At 47.7% G+C, this 16,847-nt stretch overlaps 1 protein-coding gene across 1 annotated transcript; it reads left to right on the top strand.

Annotated features, from left to right (window-relative positions):
* Positions 1-640: 640 nt before the first annotated feature.
* On the top strand, positions 641-15,219 carry LOC126544096 (uncharacterized). The gene is made up of 4 exons (XM_050191309.3): positions 641-1,344; positions 8,881-9,072; positions 9,520-9,753; positions 14,273-15,219. Exons 1-4 carry the CDS (start codon positions 1,246-1,248, stop codon positions 14,462-14,464), a joined length of 717 nt encoding a protein of 238 aa, XP_050047266.1. The 5' UTR covers positions 641-1,245; the 3' UTR covers positions 14,465-15,219.
* The last annotated feature ends 1,628 nt before the right edge of the window (positions 15,220-16,847 follow it).

The raw sequence follows: 16,847 nt of genomic DNA, 5'->3' as shown, positions 1-16,847 counted from the left end.
ACAACGTCAGTGCAAATGTCTAAAGGTGCGTTTCGTTTCGTCCCAGTCGCCATGTCTTTCTCTAATGAGCAGAAGGTAAAAATGATCCTTGCCTTGGGAGCTGAAAATGACAATAAGGGGAAGGCCGAAAATATACAACAGTCATGGAAGTGTGGCGGTAGATCAAACACGCCGACTATCATGAGAAATGATGAAGACCTGAAACAAACTGGCAGCTTCAAAAAACAGCGGCATAGGACTCTATTTTTGAGTCCTAGCCTACGTTCGAGCATTTATGGCCTCAAACCCTCATGCTAGCGTGCGGGGACATGGCCGCCCAGGTACCAATTTCCAAGTGATCAGTTTGGAGGAATTTAAACGACGGCCTTTCACCCGTACCACTTTAACCAGAACCAATGCTTGGAAGATAGAGCCCTGTAGAATCTAGATTTCTCGAATTGGGTCCTCACAAAAGCAGATTAGCCACTGGACTTTTTTTAGCAACATCATGTGCACAGATGAAGCCAATTTTCACATAAACACCCCTGTAAACACCCCCACACTGAACCACCTAATTTTAACAAAATAAGAACTAAAAATTTTCTTTTTTTTTAATGAGCACTATTGAGGAGGACGAGAAAACGGTTCTATGTTTGCCTTCTTTCACTGTGAAGCAGAGCAGAAAGATTCTGTGCGTCTCTGTGCCTAGCTACAACTACAATACGAACATTTTCTTTTCTTGAAGCGGAAATGAGCTTCTATACGCGAGCACTACAGCACGCAAATGCATGCAAGAATTGACACAACGGCGTTATAGAAAAAAAAATGCAACTACATTTTCTTTTGTTGCTCTCTTAAAAAGTAAAACAAGATAAAGCCCTACGAAACCTAGTCCAGTGTGACGTGAATTAGGTACAATCCAGGTCACTTCGGCATAGCGCGGCCTCCGAAGGCCAGAGGTCTCCGACGGGCTGTTGGGGCACACGCTTCTGCAGTAAAACTGGGCGTCTATTTTGAAAAAAAAAAAAGGCTCGTCTTAAACTTAGAAAGCGCCAAAGTTACACCCAGCAAAACGGAAAGCGAAACGGCCAGCGAGATATTCTGGGAAGTCAGGTGACGAGCTGGCGTTGTCAGGTCTCCCTTTCATTGTAGAACTTTTCCTTCTCGCTCCTTGGCTCGCGCTGCTACGCGCGCACCGTGGGGAGGTGGGGGGCATCAGTCGAGCGAGCTGCGCGCGGAGCGAGGCATCGGAGCGGTGCGACGAGCATGGCGTCCGGCGGCGTCGCGCGACGTTGCCTTGTGCTCGCGGCTGTGTCCTGCTGCAGCCTGGGCGCCGCCTTAGCGCTCGTCGTGTTCGGGAACGGGGTGAGCAGCAGCCGTGTGTGCAGTCGCGGGCGACACGCTTGCCCTCTTGTCACCAGAGAGTGTCGCTTGTGCGCCCCCTCCGGGTGTGTTTTGTCACCGCGCATCGGGCGCGTGTTGCAGGCACCCGGATGCAAATGCCGCAGATGGGCCAACGACGCCTCGCGCACGTGCCGTCGCGATGAGCCCTTGATTGGAGTTGATTGGAGTTGACGGAGCCCGCGCGTTGAACGAGGCTGAGTAAAAGAGCGGCATTTTTGGCCTACAGGAAAGACGCACGTGCTCGCCTCCTGTGACGTGTTTCCTCCTGCCCGAAGGCGCTGTGCGATGGAGGTGCGTTGCCGTCAAGCACGGACTTTCTCGCCAGAAGTCTTTTCGGAGTGAATATTACCCACTTAATGCTTTCGCGATTATAGCCCAGATCCAGGCGCTCGCCAAGCGTATACGTTTAGCCGCATTACGGTGCGACTGTAGGTGCTACTCCATTCTTGTTATACTTATTTGCCAGCATTCTGAATGAGTGCACTTTCACACGCCTTCGCAAAGGTCGGCTTCGACTGACGATGTATAGCGGAGAACGTTTTTAAGCTGCAGAAAAAGTTGAATGGCAGGCCATGTTTTGGACTTAAGTAACGTCACATAATTCACTTATGGCACCAGTGCACGGTTACGTTGACTAAGCCGTTCGAAGGCTCAGTACTCGTACTCGCCAGAATTATCCCGCGTAAGTGCCGTCTGCGTTTGGCTGTCGCCATTGCGACGGCCTCGTTCTCACGCCAATCGCTATCCTGGGTGTTGGGTGCCCGAGCTGCCGTTAACGAGGAAATGCTTTACGTAAGATATGTTTTGCGAACACGAGCGCACGTCTTTATGGCAGCACGGATATTTTAGAATCCGTTGTCTGAGCTTCAAGCGCTTCTAATTATTGAATTATTGAACGTACAACATGACCAAAATCATGTTGTACGTTGAATAGGTACTAATTATGTTCATGTTCACCACTGCCGGCCATATGTACTGAAAAGTGGGCCTGCACTGTTCGATAGGTAAGACGTTACCAAATAATTGAAAACGGAATATGATGGCTAAACGCGTTATTATGAGCTTAGGGACTGGGTATTTGTGCGTGTTGCGAGTGTGCGGTGTGCTTTGTTTGTGTGTGTGCGTCATTTTATAGGCCACCGTTTTTCATCTACATCACGATTGGTTTGTCTTCAGGCAAACATCTCCTGGAGCCATATTTTGTAAGGATTCTTTTCCTCAGATTATAATAATTGTGTGGTGCCATCTGAATCGCCAAACGGGTCATCACGGCGATATCAAGGACGCGGCTTCATGCGAGCCAATGAGGAAGGGCAAAAAACAATGAAAAATGAAAAGAAATTCCAAAATACAGCACCTGGCGTCATTAAACAGCATCTCGCTCTCATTTGAAGGCATTTACGAATCATGATATTTACTGAAATGCTGTGCTCGCAAAAGTTCGAAGGTGGCACTGTCCCCTAGTACGGCAAAGATTAAAACTCGCCATGGAATTGTCCATTTAGCAGAAATATGCACTAGACACAGACAGCAAATGAGGCAAGAACAGAGTCAGCTTTACTGTCGGCTGGCTTTCAGGGTCGCTAAACAACTCGAACGCGCGTGATTTCACCAAACGCTTCTCAACTTGTTTGTAACAGTGATATTTGCAGCTGCTGAGTCAGCCGTCGTCAGCGCACCAGACGGTCAGCGCCAGTCTTGCATCGTCGAGTTAAGGTGACTGACGTGGGGTGGCTACTAAGAAGGTTCACAGGAAGTCTCACTAGAGAAAGGCAGTGGGCAGTATCTAGCATTTACGACGAAACCGCTTTTTTTTAGTTCCAAAGCTCGGTCAGCCACGATCATGCACAGACCGATCAATAAAGAAATTGTCATTCTATCCATTCTTAAATATGAGGACACATTATTGGTCTTCGTAAGAGGCCGCGAAGGTAGGTATTGCGCTGAGGATTCCGTTTTTGAGTAGCACAAACCGCTAAGCCAACAAGCTAGCCTCGGCTGTGTTGACTGAGCGCGTTTCTGCACAACCAATATCGGGCCCTATAACGTAAAACTATTCCAATATGTTTCTATTCCAATCTGCTGACGTCAAATTTGCGTAACCACCAACGCAAGCACCGGGCGGTCACCCGCCGGGTTGTCTGAACAGACTAATCAAACGCTCTCCTCGTTCATGGGAGGTAACTTGTTTGCTTGGAAAACGAATAACATTGCCTACACTGAGCGGCTTGTCGTATCTAATTGGCTGACAAGAGGCGAGGAGAGCGCTCAAGTGGAGAGGGATTCGATGGGGCCGAGCCACTGCGCTGAAAGTCGATAACCGGATGAAGAGGGTGGTGCCGGCGTCTACGATTGGTCGGCTTTCCCTTACTTAGCTCGCGGTGGCTGGTCGAAAATCGCGGCGGCATGCAACGGAAGCTCAAGAATAACGCTAAAACGGACCCTCAGCAAAGAAGAGTTGGCAGAATGAGGGGGTAAACGTGCCGAAAGTGCTCGAAAACGTTGCACGGCCACGCAAGAAGTTTTATTATACGCAAATACACCCATGCTCTCCGGCAGGTGCGAGTAGCCAGCGCCTGAGCTATCGGCGGCAGCTATCTTGTATTCCTTTCGGAACGGGGCAGCCTACGGCTATTCCGAAGAAAATTCCGTTTTGTTCGGCATATTAATGCATCTTTATCGCGTACACGTCACTTTGACGCGGTGAGTTCTTGCGGTTTTGTGACGTCGCGTGACAGGCAGGTGAAGTGGGTGCAGCCCGAAAACGTTTTACCAATAGCCGAGGGCTAATGGCGAAAAGGGGTCGAATCAGAAATAACCGTTTTTATTTTTTCTGTCAAATCATGCATAATCAATGTGTACACATCATATCAGATGGGGAGGTATCGTGGTGTTCGTGACGTCGCGTGACAGACAGGTGAAGTGGGGGTGGTCGAAAAAAGTTTTTGACCAATCGTGGAGAGCTGATAGCAGAATTGGAATAGAAAAGTTTGGAATAGTTTTACGTTATAGCACCCATCATTTCGTTTCGTTTCGTTTTCCTTTACTGATTTGTGCGACGTATACGTGGTCTTCTTCGACGGCAGAGTCGTTAACTCTTGAAAAAAGTTGAAGTTTAACAAAGCTCACGGGCCTCTGCGCCCTTAGGGAATTCTGTCCAATGTGGTGTCCGAAGTTCAACACGGTGCAAGCTAAGCGCGATAAACAAGGACAGAAGGAGGATGCAAGACTTGCACTCAAGTCCAACATGGTGTCAGGCGGCACTGTGTAGTTCTCCCGGTTATGACAGCACAATAACGCATACGTGCACTTTCATTTATTTGCTTATAATATTTCGTGTGTCATATTAGGCCATTTGATTGATTGATTGATTGATTGATTGATTGATTGATTGATTGATTGATTGATTGATTGATTGATTGATTGATTGATTGATTGATTGAACATCACAAAATTACATATGGGCTATGAGACAGCGTGGTGGAGCGTTCCAGATTCATTTTGACTGCCTCAGGGTCACCCACCACGGTGGCTAAGGAGCTGTGGCGTTGCGCTGCTAAGTATAAGTCACGGGATCGATTCCCGGCCGCATTTCGATGGGGGCGAAATGCAAAAGCGCTGGTGTACTTAGATTTAGGTGCACCTTAAAGTGGTCAAAATTAATCCGAAGTCCCCCAACTATGGCGTGCCTCAAAAGCATATCGCGATTTTGGTACATAAACCCCAGAATTTCATTTTAATTTGCCTCAGGTTCTTTAACTGGAACACCAAAGATCGCTGCACGAGAGCTTTTACATTACGCCCCCATCGGAATGCTGCTGCCGCAGTCGATGATTAGTCCCGCGACCAGATGTCAGAAAGCAGGTTATGTTAACCATGTACTTTGAGCGTGTAGTCGCAGTGAAATACCCTGATGATCAGGTGAACACTCATACTATATACGTTTTGCTTGGAAGCGCCTGCTAGACTATGGGTGCTGCAGGAAATCCCAGTGGTTAAATTTCTGTTCTAGTCACGCTCATGCGCACCAAGTGAAAGCTGGATAAGCTCAAGTAGATAATAAGTCCTTTTTGTTTTATTGTTAGCGATAATGACGGCTATACTTGGCAGTGACTGGCACGGCACGCCGAACAGTTCAAGCTCCTCATGTGTGCGTGGCTCGACAAACTAATTTCAGCAGAACACAGCGGTGAAGACTTCTGGCATTTCAATTAACAGCCCATATTTCTCGACTGACACCTATAATTAACTCACACCATTGTTGTACGAGGCAGTACAACGCAAGTGCGCAGCGGATATAAAATTGGTTACAGAACTTGCTTTGGATATATGCCCGCACGACACCGGCGCATCGCACTGCAGATCTGACGGCATTGTTACGCACTTCAGTGACATGAGCGAAGGGAGGCGGTATGCGCGCTATATAGGAGCAAAATTTCATTACTCGGTGAGCAAGATAACGATGCATTTGCAGTTCCTTTGGTAAAGTTGAATTAATTTGTTTTGCTTTCCAGGACCCCAACGACTACTGCATACATGTTTCGCTTCGCTGTTGTGCAGTTTTATTGCAATAGCACTTGTATGGACACTCCAGGCGCATGTCTACCGTCGCCGTGAGGTTTCCTAAAAAGTCCAAGGGTGATAAAATCGTCGTCGCGCGCCGTATGCTGTATGTGCGAGTGAAAGCGTGCGAGGTGAGCAGGCAATCAAGGCTCAATCTCGCGCACGCAAGCGAGGAAAGCAGGGTGGAAGCGCGCCGTCTTCCGTGCTTGTTAATTAACAATGCTTGTTAATTTAGTTAGTATGCCTATGTTTACAAGTTTATACGGCCGATAAATCTACTATCCTTACTTCGTATAGCTATAGCTATCCACTAATTTGCTATCGCAATCGATGATTCACGTTTAGGGCCAAACTGCGACTTCTTTTACGGAAGATTGCGCTATGGAATATACCCATATATATGATGAGTAGTCTGCACGATTCCTGTACATTTTCTGCTGTTTTAATGCGATAGCATTATAGGCGAACTTCACTTACTTTATACAAGTACCTAACAGAAAATATGGGCCGATCTGGAATGCTGTACAGTATCCCGATGACAGATCAGTTTAGCACAGCGTCTCAAAGCGCTAGTTGTCATGAGGAAAGGACGCGAGAAACTGGCACGTGATGTACGCGCCAGACGTTTCAAAGAGCGATCTCTGGCACGAGAAAAGCATGCGTGCGATCGTGGCTAAATGGTTTGAGCACTGGGCTGCTGTGCTGGAAGACAGGGGTTCTATCCCACCATCGCTCACGCATTTCTTTGTTTAGCACCATAGGCGGACTCTAGTCACTTTGGAGATCTTTAACAGAAAACGCGAGGTGTGTTGAGCGTACACGAGAGCGTCACAGTGTGCACAATCTCGGAAGTGTGTAAGGAGTACGAGGTATAGAAACGTCGCTTTGATCAGTGAGAGTGTGCAAGGTCACCCGCGCGCGCGCAGCTGTCGAAACTATTACAATCTTACTTAGAGTAGTAAGCGGTGCTAATACTAGGCCTAGTTTTTCTTTTTTTTCGAATGTCACTTTGCTTATCAGGAGTATGCTATGCTGCAGTGACACGAGTCTTCACTTAAATGCACTGAAAAAAAAATTGCGCTTTCATTTTTACTTATTCGGTTAGCCCTCTTCCAGTTGGATAAACGGAGGGAGTTAGCCTCCCTGCCGGCTGTAAATCGCTCAAAAGAAAATGTTATGGTGCATCCTAGCTAGAAATTATCGCCTGAACTGCTTGACAGCGGTTCGCGGATACGGCTGAGAGCGCTGACCAAAAAGAAATTTGGCCATGCAGCCGTATTACTGTAGATACACGCGTCCGTGTAGACTTCAATGTTCAGTGAGTCTAACAGCACGCGTTTTCGCATATTCTAGCGGAGAGTCTCTTAGAATCACGTGCATCAATCGCAGCACAGTAACGCCGTAATGTCTGCGAGAACCAAAGCGTTAGACATGCTGGATACATTCATGCTTTGCCTTTCATGCCTTGCACAAACTACGAGCCCTTTCTTGCTAAATCTTGAAGGCACCGCTAACTACAGACACCCCCGCTCCTCTTTAGCATTTCACGGCACTGCTAACAGCGAGCTTTCGAAGTCTCGAAGGCTCGCTGTTTGTTCACTTCGTGGTTTTTACGCAAAAGTGCGGACTGCGGTGCATATACGCCTTTGTGTTTACTGGTCACCGATCCCGGCAAACAGCACGACTTTATACAATGGTTTCCAGAAGCTGTAAAGAGGATGACGCACTCTTCGTTGCGATATTTCCTTTGGCAGCCGAAACGACGAAGAGAGAGAGAGAGAGAGAGAGCAAATGATAAATGAAAGGTAGGGAGGTTAACCATGACTGAGCGTGGTTGGCTACTCTACACTGGGGAAAGGGAAATGGGGACGGAAAGTTTAAAAGAAGAAGAGAAAGTTCACTGAGGATATCGTTCAGCCCCTCAGTCCGTATCACAGATGCTGGCTAAATCTAGTAGCTTTCAAATATCGCAGCAGAGCTTTTGTGGCCTTTTGTAGCTGCGATATGCGAGACCATGGTCCCAAGATCTTGTTCAAGGTGAACGGATTTCTTTCTAACAGATTGAGAGCTGTGCAGAGGACACGTGTTTCATTTTCTAAAGATGGGCAGTAGCACAGTAGATGTTCTATAGTTTCCTCGACACGGCAGGCATTGCACTCGGCGCTATCAGCCATTCCAATCAAAAAAGGTATATGCATTGGTGAGTGCGACGCCCAAGCGTAAGCGGCACAGCATTGTTTCCTCATTACGCGGAAGCCCTGGTAGCAGCCGCAGTTGCATCGATGGATCGAGGGAATGCAATCGATGTTTGGTGAATTCAGGTGTGTGCCACTTCTCCAATGTCATACGGTGCGCTAGCTTACTTAAGTGTTGGGCTGCGACAGTCCGCGATAAAAGTACAGAAAAAACGACAAAGCGATTTGGCCATTAGCCACTACGGAGCAGTAGTAGCGTTAATAAAATCCCCTACAGGGCACGGTTCCACTTTCACACTCTTTCACAGAACTGGGGAATATTAAGGAAAAGGCGACTGAGTGGTATTTCTCTATAAATTTGAAATGAACGCAGCGCGCAGCATGACATAGGATTTGCTAACACACGCTCGCTTTAACGACGCATTATTTCTCACGTTTCCTGCTGCAGCTAAACTGTCAAACAGCGGATTTTCTCTCTCTCTCTCTCTCCCACATTGAGACATCTCTGGTTGCAAATACGGCTTCAGGAACCGTGTTTGCCTCGTAACATTATATGACATTACATGACCAAACACTCGTCTCGCCCTCTTTGAGTTCTCAGCATGCGCAATGGCTGCAGAAAAGTTGCAGACGCTCGCTAAATTTGGCGCCGCGATCTTCAAATATTTCAGCTGACTAAGCTGCGCCACCATGCAGGGTTCGTATAGACACGCTTTGTTCGACACTCGCGCGCACACAGGCCACGTGGGAACGCGAGCTGCCGCTGTGCACCTCGGAGCGCTCGGCCTGCAGTCTGGTTCATCGGCGTTACTGGCAGAGCCCGCTCGAGATCCGGCTGTGCCGCTGCCCGCGCAAGGAGCCCTGTCCCGAGGGTTTCGACAGAGCGACCGATGGATTGGCGTTCAACGTCACCGCCAGGACTCAACTTAAGGTGCGCCTCCAACTCTTCCCGAAGTTGTCACCGCCTTCTCAATTGATCGCAGAACAGCTAATCGGCTTCTCTGCAGTATATATCTTTTCACCCTGCTTCAGTTGATAAAAGCAATAATTAACCGCTTTTCAAGCAGGGTCCTGGGGTCCTTCTTATTGTTCACAAAAAATGAAGTTCTTCTATTACAATGAACGCATGAATATTATTTCTCTATGTCATCCTTCGCCGTACTTTGAATGCGTTTTTACGGTTGTGCGGTCGCTGGGAACATTTAGGTCTAAAGCTTGCTTTGTTCGGCAACTTTTGAGTTACATCTTGTTAAGTTCCGCTGAAGTTGCGTCCGGCGTCACACTGGCAGCAACACAATGCAGGCAAGAATTTCTTTCTCCTTCTCTCCACTTTTAATAAATTCGTCTCTTCCTCTTGCTCTCTCCATTTGCCTTGCAGATGTGCTCCGGCTGGCAAGCTCCCCCTTGTAACGCCAGTCAGGTATCACTGGTAGCAAAGACCATCAGAAAGATATCACGTGTTGCCCATGGTCAAAACGGCAAGCAAACGCACGCAGAGGTGATGTGCCGCTGCTCTGGGCAGAACTCGGACGTATATTACCGTCGGGCCCACGGAAACAACACGGCGGATTTGACCTACTACGAACAGCGCCAGTACTTCACCTGTGAATCGGTAGGTTTAGCGATGCACGTCCAAAATTTCAGGCAAAATGTTTGGCAGGTTAAGAATGCAGGGGAAGCTCCTCCCACAGAAGCGCGCTGCGCCTGCTGTTCTTGTCTCAGCGCTCCCTGAAAACACAGGACACACAGACACGAAGAGGAACAACGAAAACGCCCCAGTTACGCATCACACGAACGAGCAACGAAAATCGGCAACATTACAGAAACGAAGACAGCTCACAGCACAAACACACGCGCAGTATTTGGGCAACACTGAAAAGGGACAAGAAGCAGGCTATTTGGATTTGCTTAGCCGTCAGGGAACTCCGCAAGCACAGCTTAGTAGGTACACCAGAAACTAATCTTTCTTAGATACAGGTGTAGCGTTTGTATGTCGCAAACACCATCTCCACTCTAAGGTTAACGACACGGTTGCGCAGAGCAAGGTCAAGGCGCGGACCTGAATAGCAAGGCGAATGAAGGAGAAATACAGACGAGGCGTACTCGAACATGCATCCCAAATACAATCTTTTGCTGTGGAGGTTGTACACAGCAAGGCCTACTAGAGCTATCCATCACTGACGGTCAAGTCGAATCTGACGCACTAAAATCCTTTCTTCGTTCCCCGTGTAAGAAAGGACGCTCTTGTTTAGCTTAGATGGCACAACTCTAAGCTAGAATGGCTGAAACAACAGCAGATTGCGGCTCCAAACAAGACAAAGGGGACTACACGAAGATTGACAGTTGATCAGCAGTGGGCGAAGAAGGGAAGCCTCAGCATAACTGATGCTTCCCATGTTCGCTGCCTGTTGAGCAGACCACGGGGTATTATAGCAGTGTTAGGGCGAGGCCTTGCACTCGTGTCCGCGGCAACCAACTACACGGTGACCCAACAACCTTCAGAATGACAGGTGAGCTTTTCTGGCCTCCATGTGTGATGACATCGAACGTTCTTGTAGCTTCTTGTATTAACTTTTCTGAAGCTAATTTGTCACATATTTTATATAGCAGTGACTGCCACTTACTGCAGGTGTCGCATTTTCTCCCGTACTGTAGTCATACAACATTACGAAGTATCCAAATTGGCCGATATTGCTAATTATTGCGGCGATAGGACTATCTTCGAAGCAGTGCGTAAATTTGCCTAAAGTAGTACGGATCCATTAGTGTGCTTAGCTCCCCCATACATATGACGGAAACGTGAGATATACAAGCGCAAATGCTTAAATTTTCAACCTATTTATTTTGCATGTGAACAAATATTACGTAATTTTACCAGCTTATCAGCACAAGCTGATACAGGACGTTAAAAAGCAACCAAAAGACGCGAACCAATTGACGTCAACGAACCACACCGCATTACGCATCGCAAGTGTCAGGCATTTAACTGAACCGGTCTAGCGTACGTTAGAGTTAGCTGCCCGATTTATTTGCGTCAACGCTTACAATCTGAAACGGAATGGCAGTGCGCGCACATCTGTGTGCGTCTGATGAACCGCACCTTCCCATTGTCGCTACACCCGCGCAATGCGCGAGAAATTTTCACCCCTTTGACGATGGCTGCTATTTCCAGGCTTTCGCTCCTCACCGTACAATGCAGCCGTGCTCGTCGAGTCTATGCCGCTCATGCAGCCGCCTCGTATGCACCACGTAATTTTGCTGGTGCGGTTAAGAGCTTGCCCTTGCAGAGTGTTTCCGGCAATCTGCGGCCGAGTAAGAGGTCGGTGCTTAGGTAATCTCGGCGCGGTTTTCGCATTTCGATAAGGGCGGGATTCAGAAACGCTTGAGCCTTTCGGTGCGCGTTATAGGACTCTAGGAGGTGGTCAAATTAATCCGGAGCTTTTTCACTGCGGTTTGCATCGCAGCTCAGGTGGGGTTTTGTGATCCTAAGCCCACCAATCAAGATTATCAACCATGACGGGCCCTATAACGTAAAACTATTCCAATAGATTTTTATTCTAATCTGCTGACGTCAAATTTGCGCAACTGCCAACGCAAGCCTCGGGCGGTGACCAGCAGGGTTGTTTGAAGAGACCAATCAAACGCACTCCTCATTTATAGGAGGTCACTTCCGTTTGATTTAAAAACGAATAACATTACCTACAGTGAGCGGCTTGTCATACCTAATTCGCTGACAAGAGGCGAGGAGCACGCTCAATTGGAGAGGGATTAGATGGGGCCGAGACAGTGCACTGAAAATCGACAACAGGACGATGAGGGTGGTGCCGCGGGGCGTCTGCGATTGGTCCGCTTTCCCTTACTTAGCTTGCGGTGGCTAGTCGAAAATCGCGGTGGCATGCAACGGAAGGTTAAGAATAATGCTAAAACGAATCCTCAGCCAAAAATATTAGGTAGAACGAGGTCGTAAACGTGCTGAAAGCGCTCGAAAACGTTACACGGCCACGCAAAAAGTTTTATACGCAAATAAACCCATGCTCTCCGGCAGGTGCGAGTAGCCAGTGCCGGAGCGATCGGCGGCAACCATCTTTTATTCCTTTCGGAACGGGGCAGCCTGCGGCTATTCAGAAAAAAAAAAGACTGTTTTGTTCGGCATATTAACGCTTCTTTAACGCGTACACGTCACTTTGACGCGGTGAGTTTTCGCGGTTTTGTGACGTCGCGTGACAGGCAGGTGAAGTGGGTGCAGCCCTAAAGCTTTTGACCAATAGCCGAGGTCTAATGGCGAAACGGCGTCGAATCAGAAATGACCATTTTTCTTTTGTTCGGTCCAATCATGCATAATCAGTGTGTACACGTTATAACATCGGATGGGGAGCTATCGCGGTTTTCGTAACGTCGCGTGACAGACGGGCGAAGAGGGGGTGGTCCAAAAGAGTTTTTGACCAATCGCGGAGGGCTGATTGCAGAAGTGGAATAGAAAAGTTTGGAATAGCTTTACGTTATAGCGCCCGTTATCTGTAGCGGCTTGTGGTTTTTCTAAATGCCTTCTTATTCCCGTGACAGTCCCAAGTTATGCGTACTACATAGAAGGGCCCCTCACCAAGTCTGGCCATTTTGAGCTGACAAGCGCGGAGCACACATTTCGCGATAACGATCGTGTCTGCAAAGCATTACATCGCTACGCCCCACGGAAAGACCTGAAATTTCAAATCGAACGCCGTTTTCCCTCCTCCTCGCTGCCGCAACGCTTTAAGCTGGGGGATGACGTACACGTGCTAGTGCGCCTACGTACACATGTTTGCACTGTGACGTCGCTCGTGGTGACACGTGACTTGGAGAATTACTCAAGGCAACATCTGTTATTTGTGTAATACGTTACTTGAAAAGACGAATTAAAGCTTAGAGAAATAACAAAACACACGAACCGAATGTCTGCACGTTTTTGTTTTTCTTCTCACCGCAGCAAGAAGGATGTACTTCCGTTTCGTCTGCTTGTTCCCACGTCGTGCAGTTACGCACGCAGACATCGAAACTATGTAATTTTCTACCGTGTTCCAGCACGGGATCATGCTCTGTGATCCGCTTGTTCTGCCTCAGTATTCGTGTAACACTGACTTATAGCGCTAGTCAGGTGTCTTCGTGCACAGCGCGCAAAATCGTGCCCTGCGCGAAAAGAGACATTAACAACAGCTCGCGCGCGACGCCGTCAGCAGAAGTGCGCAGCGCCGAAAAAAAAAGTGAGGAGAACAAAAAATGAAGCTAGGGCCCGTGACGTATGCGTCGCGCGATCCTCGGAATCCGGTATGGGAGAACACAGGGAATGAATTTCGCTTGCGGAGGCTAGACGGGGCAAGTCGAGAGAGTGTCTTGCTTGGCGGTGGAGCTCGCCTCCTGAAATAATGGGTTCGCGGCACTGAAATATTTTTATCTCGGCTATTAATGAGCCGATCTGAAAAATTCGACGACCAAATCAAAGTTCGACGACCACACTGCCAATAGAATTTCACTTTTTTTTTTGTTCAAGTGTAACAACTTCGAATCCTCTCCGTTGATTGGCTCATTAATGCTAACGTTCTTGCGTTTCCAGCGCATTTCTATTGGGTGAGCCGAGACCGACCCGAAGATTCCTCTTAACGACGAAGTGTAGTTCGTCGCAGCGACGGGCCTGGAACAGCATCGCTCGACTTCGGCAGAGAACCATTAACTTTACATCGCCACTTTATCTTCGTTCGATTTCACTAAAGCAAAAGCCACGCGACTAAATCAATTCACATTTTACGCAGATTGTGTATGCATGTATGTACTTGGATCGCCTATGTCCTTGCGTGCATTTTTCTCGTTTCGTTGTTTATTATTACAGTGTACAGAATTGCCTTGTTTGCGCTTCATCATTTTCCTCACCCCTATTTTTTCCCTCATAGTTTACAGTGTTGCTGCTTTGCTAAGATTTTGGGAGTTCTGGTTCTTTAGTAGCCATCTTCTTAAGGCTCTCGCAGCTATAACAGCACGATTGCAACGGTGGCACCCTCCTTGCCGTGTGCTTTTCTGTATTTTAAAAACGCTTGGTGCACGCCACCGGACGTCGTCGTCCGTTTTCACATGTCGCAACTGGCTTCGCACCATCTGCGCAGCTGAGTGAGTGCAAGCCTGGAGAGCCGTGCGGACACGTCGCGCGGGACTACTACGCCACGTACAAGACGTGTAACTGCCCGGCCCACCACTTGTGCACAGTGCCTCTGAACTTCAACGACCGCAAGGTTGTGAACGTGAAGGAAGCGTTGTACGAAGGGAGTGCTTATCTGGCGCTGTGCCTGCCGAAGTAAAAACAAAAGAAGCCAAGGATCTCAGTCGCAGAGGCTTTCGACCATTTCTTTTACGCATCTCAACGCTATTAACGGTCTGCGACCGTGCGCCGACGTATCCTGACAGCCACCGGAGTTAACGACATTACCCGCTGCGAGATGCACAGCAAGCAAAAGAATACACGGTGATTTCCATACTATGCGCTGTGGCGAAAGGAACACGCCGCGTCGCACGTACTGCGCCCCAACGCAGTGATTCATGTCTGTGATCTCTGGCGGTGAACAGACTCTGGGGCGCATGAGCGAGCGAGATCGTTAGGGTTTATCGAAAGCCACCAAGGATTAATCGCTTCAGTGTACATTTCCCCCAATCTCACTTCATTTGTAAGGTTTCTTATAGGGCACAATAAGTTGTTCCAAAATCCTTAACCATTAGAGCAAGGTGAGAGAGCCCCTTAAGGTGTCCCTTATTGCTCGTGTTGTCATGAATGATTAGTTTGGAGGTCAAAGGCCCGGTCCATCTTCATTGCGCAAGAAACTCAGCGATTCCATCCTACAAAACGGAAAACATCTATTTTGTTTTCATGCGTTGCTTTGAGATTGGGAAATTCCCTAGATGTGCATGCTGAATGTGCCGCGCGAGGAGTCGCCACAGCATGGAGCGGACGCGTTCGTGTGGAGTGGTCCAGCTCACTCACTAGTGAGGAAGTGATGGGGGCGGCGCACCATCGCCGACAGGTCGGACAGCAAACCGTTTGTAAATAAAATTTGATTGATTGCTCTCTTTCTCTCTCTCTCATTCTGTTTGCCTTGTCGAAAGTGAATATAGTGTGACCGGTATTGTTTCCCATGCGCGGAGTGGTATCAATGGTGTGCTTGCGGACAGCCTTGTGTCTCGCACGTTTCAGACACGTTGTGCATATTCGCACTTCCTTCGAGTGTAGGAGGAAGTGGGAATACATTGAACGCCGATGCAATAGGATCATGCAGCGTGTTATCCCACTCATGTGACCTCCGAGATCAGGAGTACGTTGCAAGATTTTTCAGGCCAAGGCGTTATGACAGCATATGATAGGAAAAGAAACCAAGCAGTTTGCATTTTTAACACGAAAGTGTTTTATGCCGGGCTCCACCAAAAATCTTTCCCATGTACGTACGTAACGCAATCATCATCACGCAAATCCGCGAAATGGCGATGCCTTGCCGTTTTGGGCCTACTTCTTGGTTAGGAAAGTAGGCATAGAAAGGTTAGCAATATTTGCTTTATTAAAGGCGTTGTGCTGTTGATGACGTATATTTGTTGAAATGAGAATATTTGCGTATTTGTTTTATCACGGAATAAGTGTGTAGAAAAGATAGCCGGTAGTCTGGACACCCATAAGAATATACAGTAAATGTGGTAGTGCGTGATGCTACCGCAGTTCAAACGAAGCAGTTTCGCCAGATACGCTCTCGCTGTCGCGTCGGCTATACCAGTCTTTTAATACTTTTTTCAAGTAAAAGTATTTAAGGACTCTGGATAAACCTGTCACGCCTGGCAGCCTCCGGGGTTTTGTTTATGCGGCGCAGCGGCACAAGCGTCGCCTGCTTTCTATTGCAGTCACTGCTTCGATTTGAAACTATGATTCATAAAAGACTGTACACCTATAGACTCGTATTTGCGAATGTGTAACGAAACTGCCATTGCTTCGTAGAATACACGTTTCATTTTCATTGAAGTGATTTGGGGGTCTACAAAGATTAAAAAGGGACACTAAATATGAATATCAAGTTGTTTTTGGTAAATCCCACAATAGGCAAAACGACCACCCGTAGCGTGAGAGCAAGATTGATAAGCCAGAAAAGACGCAATACACAAAATACAGGGGGCGACCCCACTCTGAGATTGCCGCTCTAGCACTGCGCGACGCCACGGATTTTTACGGTGTCTTCTCGGATTTGGTTATTTCTTACCGATGAAGAAGGATCACTGCTATCTAGAGGAATAGAAGACTCAGCCTACCAAGTTTTGGGGACATTTAGCGCGCTATAGGTGCCAAAATAAGATAAAATACACTGAAATCCTTGAGATGACACTTGTGGGGTAGCGCTAAAGTTTTGGCGAGACATTCAACAAAGGCAAAAATCATCTCCATTGTTGTGCGAGAGCAATGAACCTTTTTCCCGCCCAAGTGAAAATAGAGTTTGAGAAAACACTTTACCAGTGTAAACTGATTTACCGTTTCACTTCAGTCTCCCTTAATAGGGCATTGGTTCAGAACTGTAGGACATATTGAGCTGAAAATGAGTAGAAATAAGGTGCTATTTTGAAGAAAAAGCTGGAGATATTTAAATGTCACAGCTTTCGTTAGTGGCGCCGCAAGAAATGACAAATTTTCAGTTATGTATCGTTTCATTTCCGTGG

Source organism: Dermacentor andersoni, chromosome 1 (assembly GCF_023375885.2).
Source record: "Dermacentor andersoni chromosome 1, qqDerAnde1_hic_scaffold, whole genome shotgun sequence".
In the NCBI taxonomy this organism is placed as follows: Eukaryota; Metazoa; Arthropoda; class Arachnida; order Ixodida; family Ixodidae; genus Dermacentor; species Dermacentor andersoni.
Note: the sequence above shows the minus strand (reverse complement) of the source record. Positions and strands in the feature narration are given on the sequence as shown.

What these genes read in the sequence shown, in the direction of transcription:
- LOC126544096 (XM_050191309.3), top strand. Translation starts at nt 1,246, where the DNA reads ATGGCGTCCGGCGGCGTCGCGCGACGTTGCCTTGTGCTCGCGGCTGTG. An exon ending in TCGTCGTGTTCGGGAACGGG is followed by an intron (nt 1,345 to 8,880) that starts GTGAGCAGCAGC and finishes GCGCGCACACAG; the next exon opens with GCCACGTGGGAACGCGAGCT. An exon ending in CCGCCAGGACTCAACTTAAG is followed by an intron (nt 9,073 to 9,519) that starts GTGCGCCTCCAA and finishes TTTGCCTTGCAG; the next exon opens with ATGTGCTCCGGCTGGCAAGC.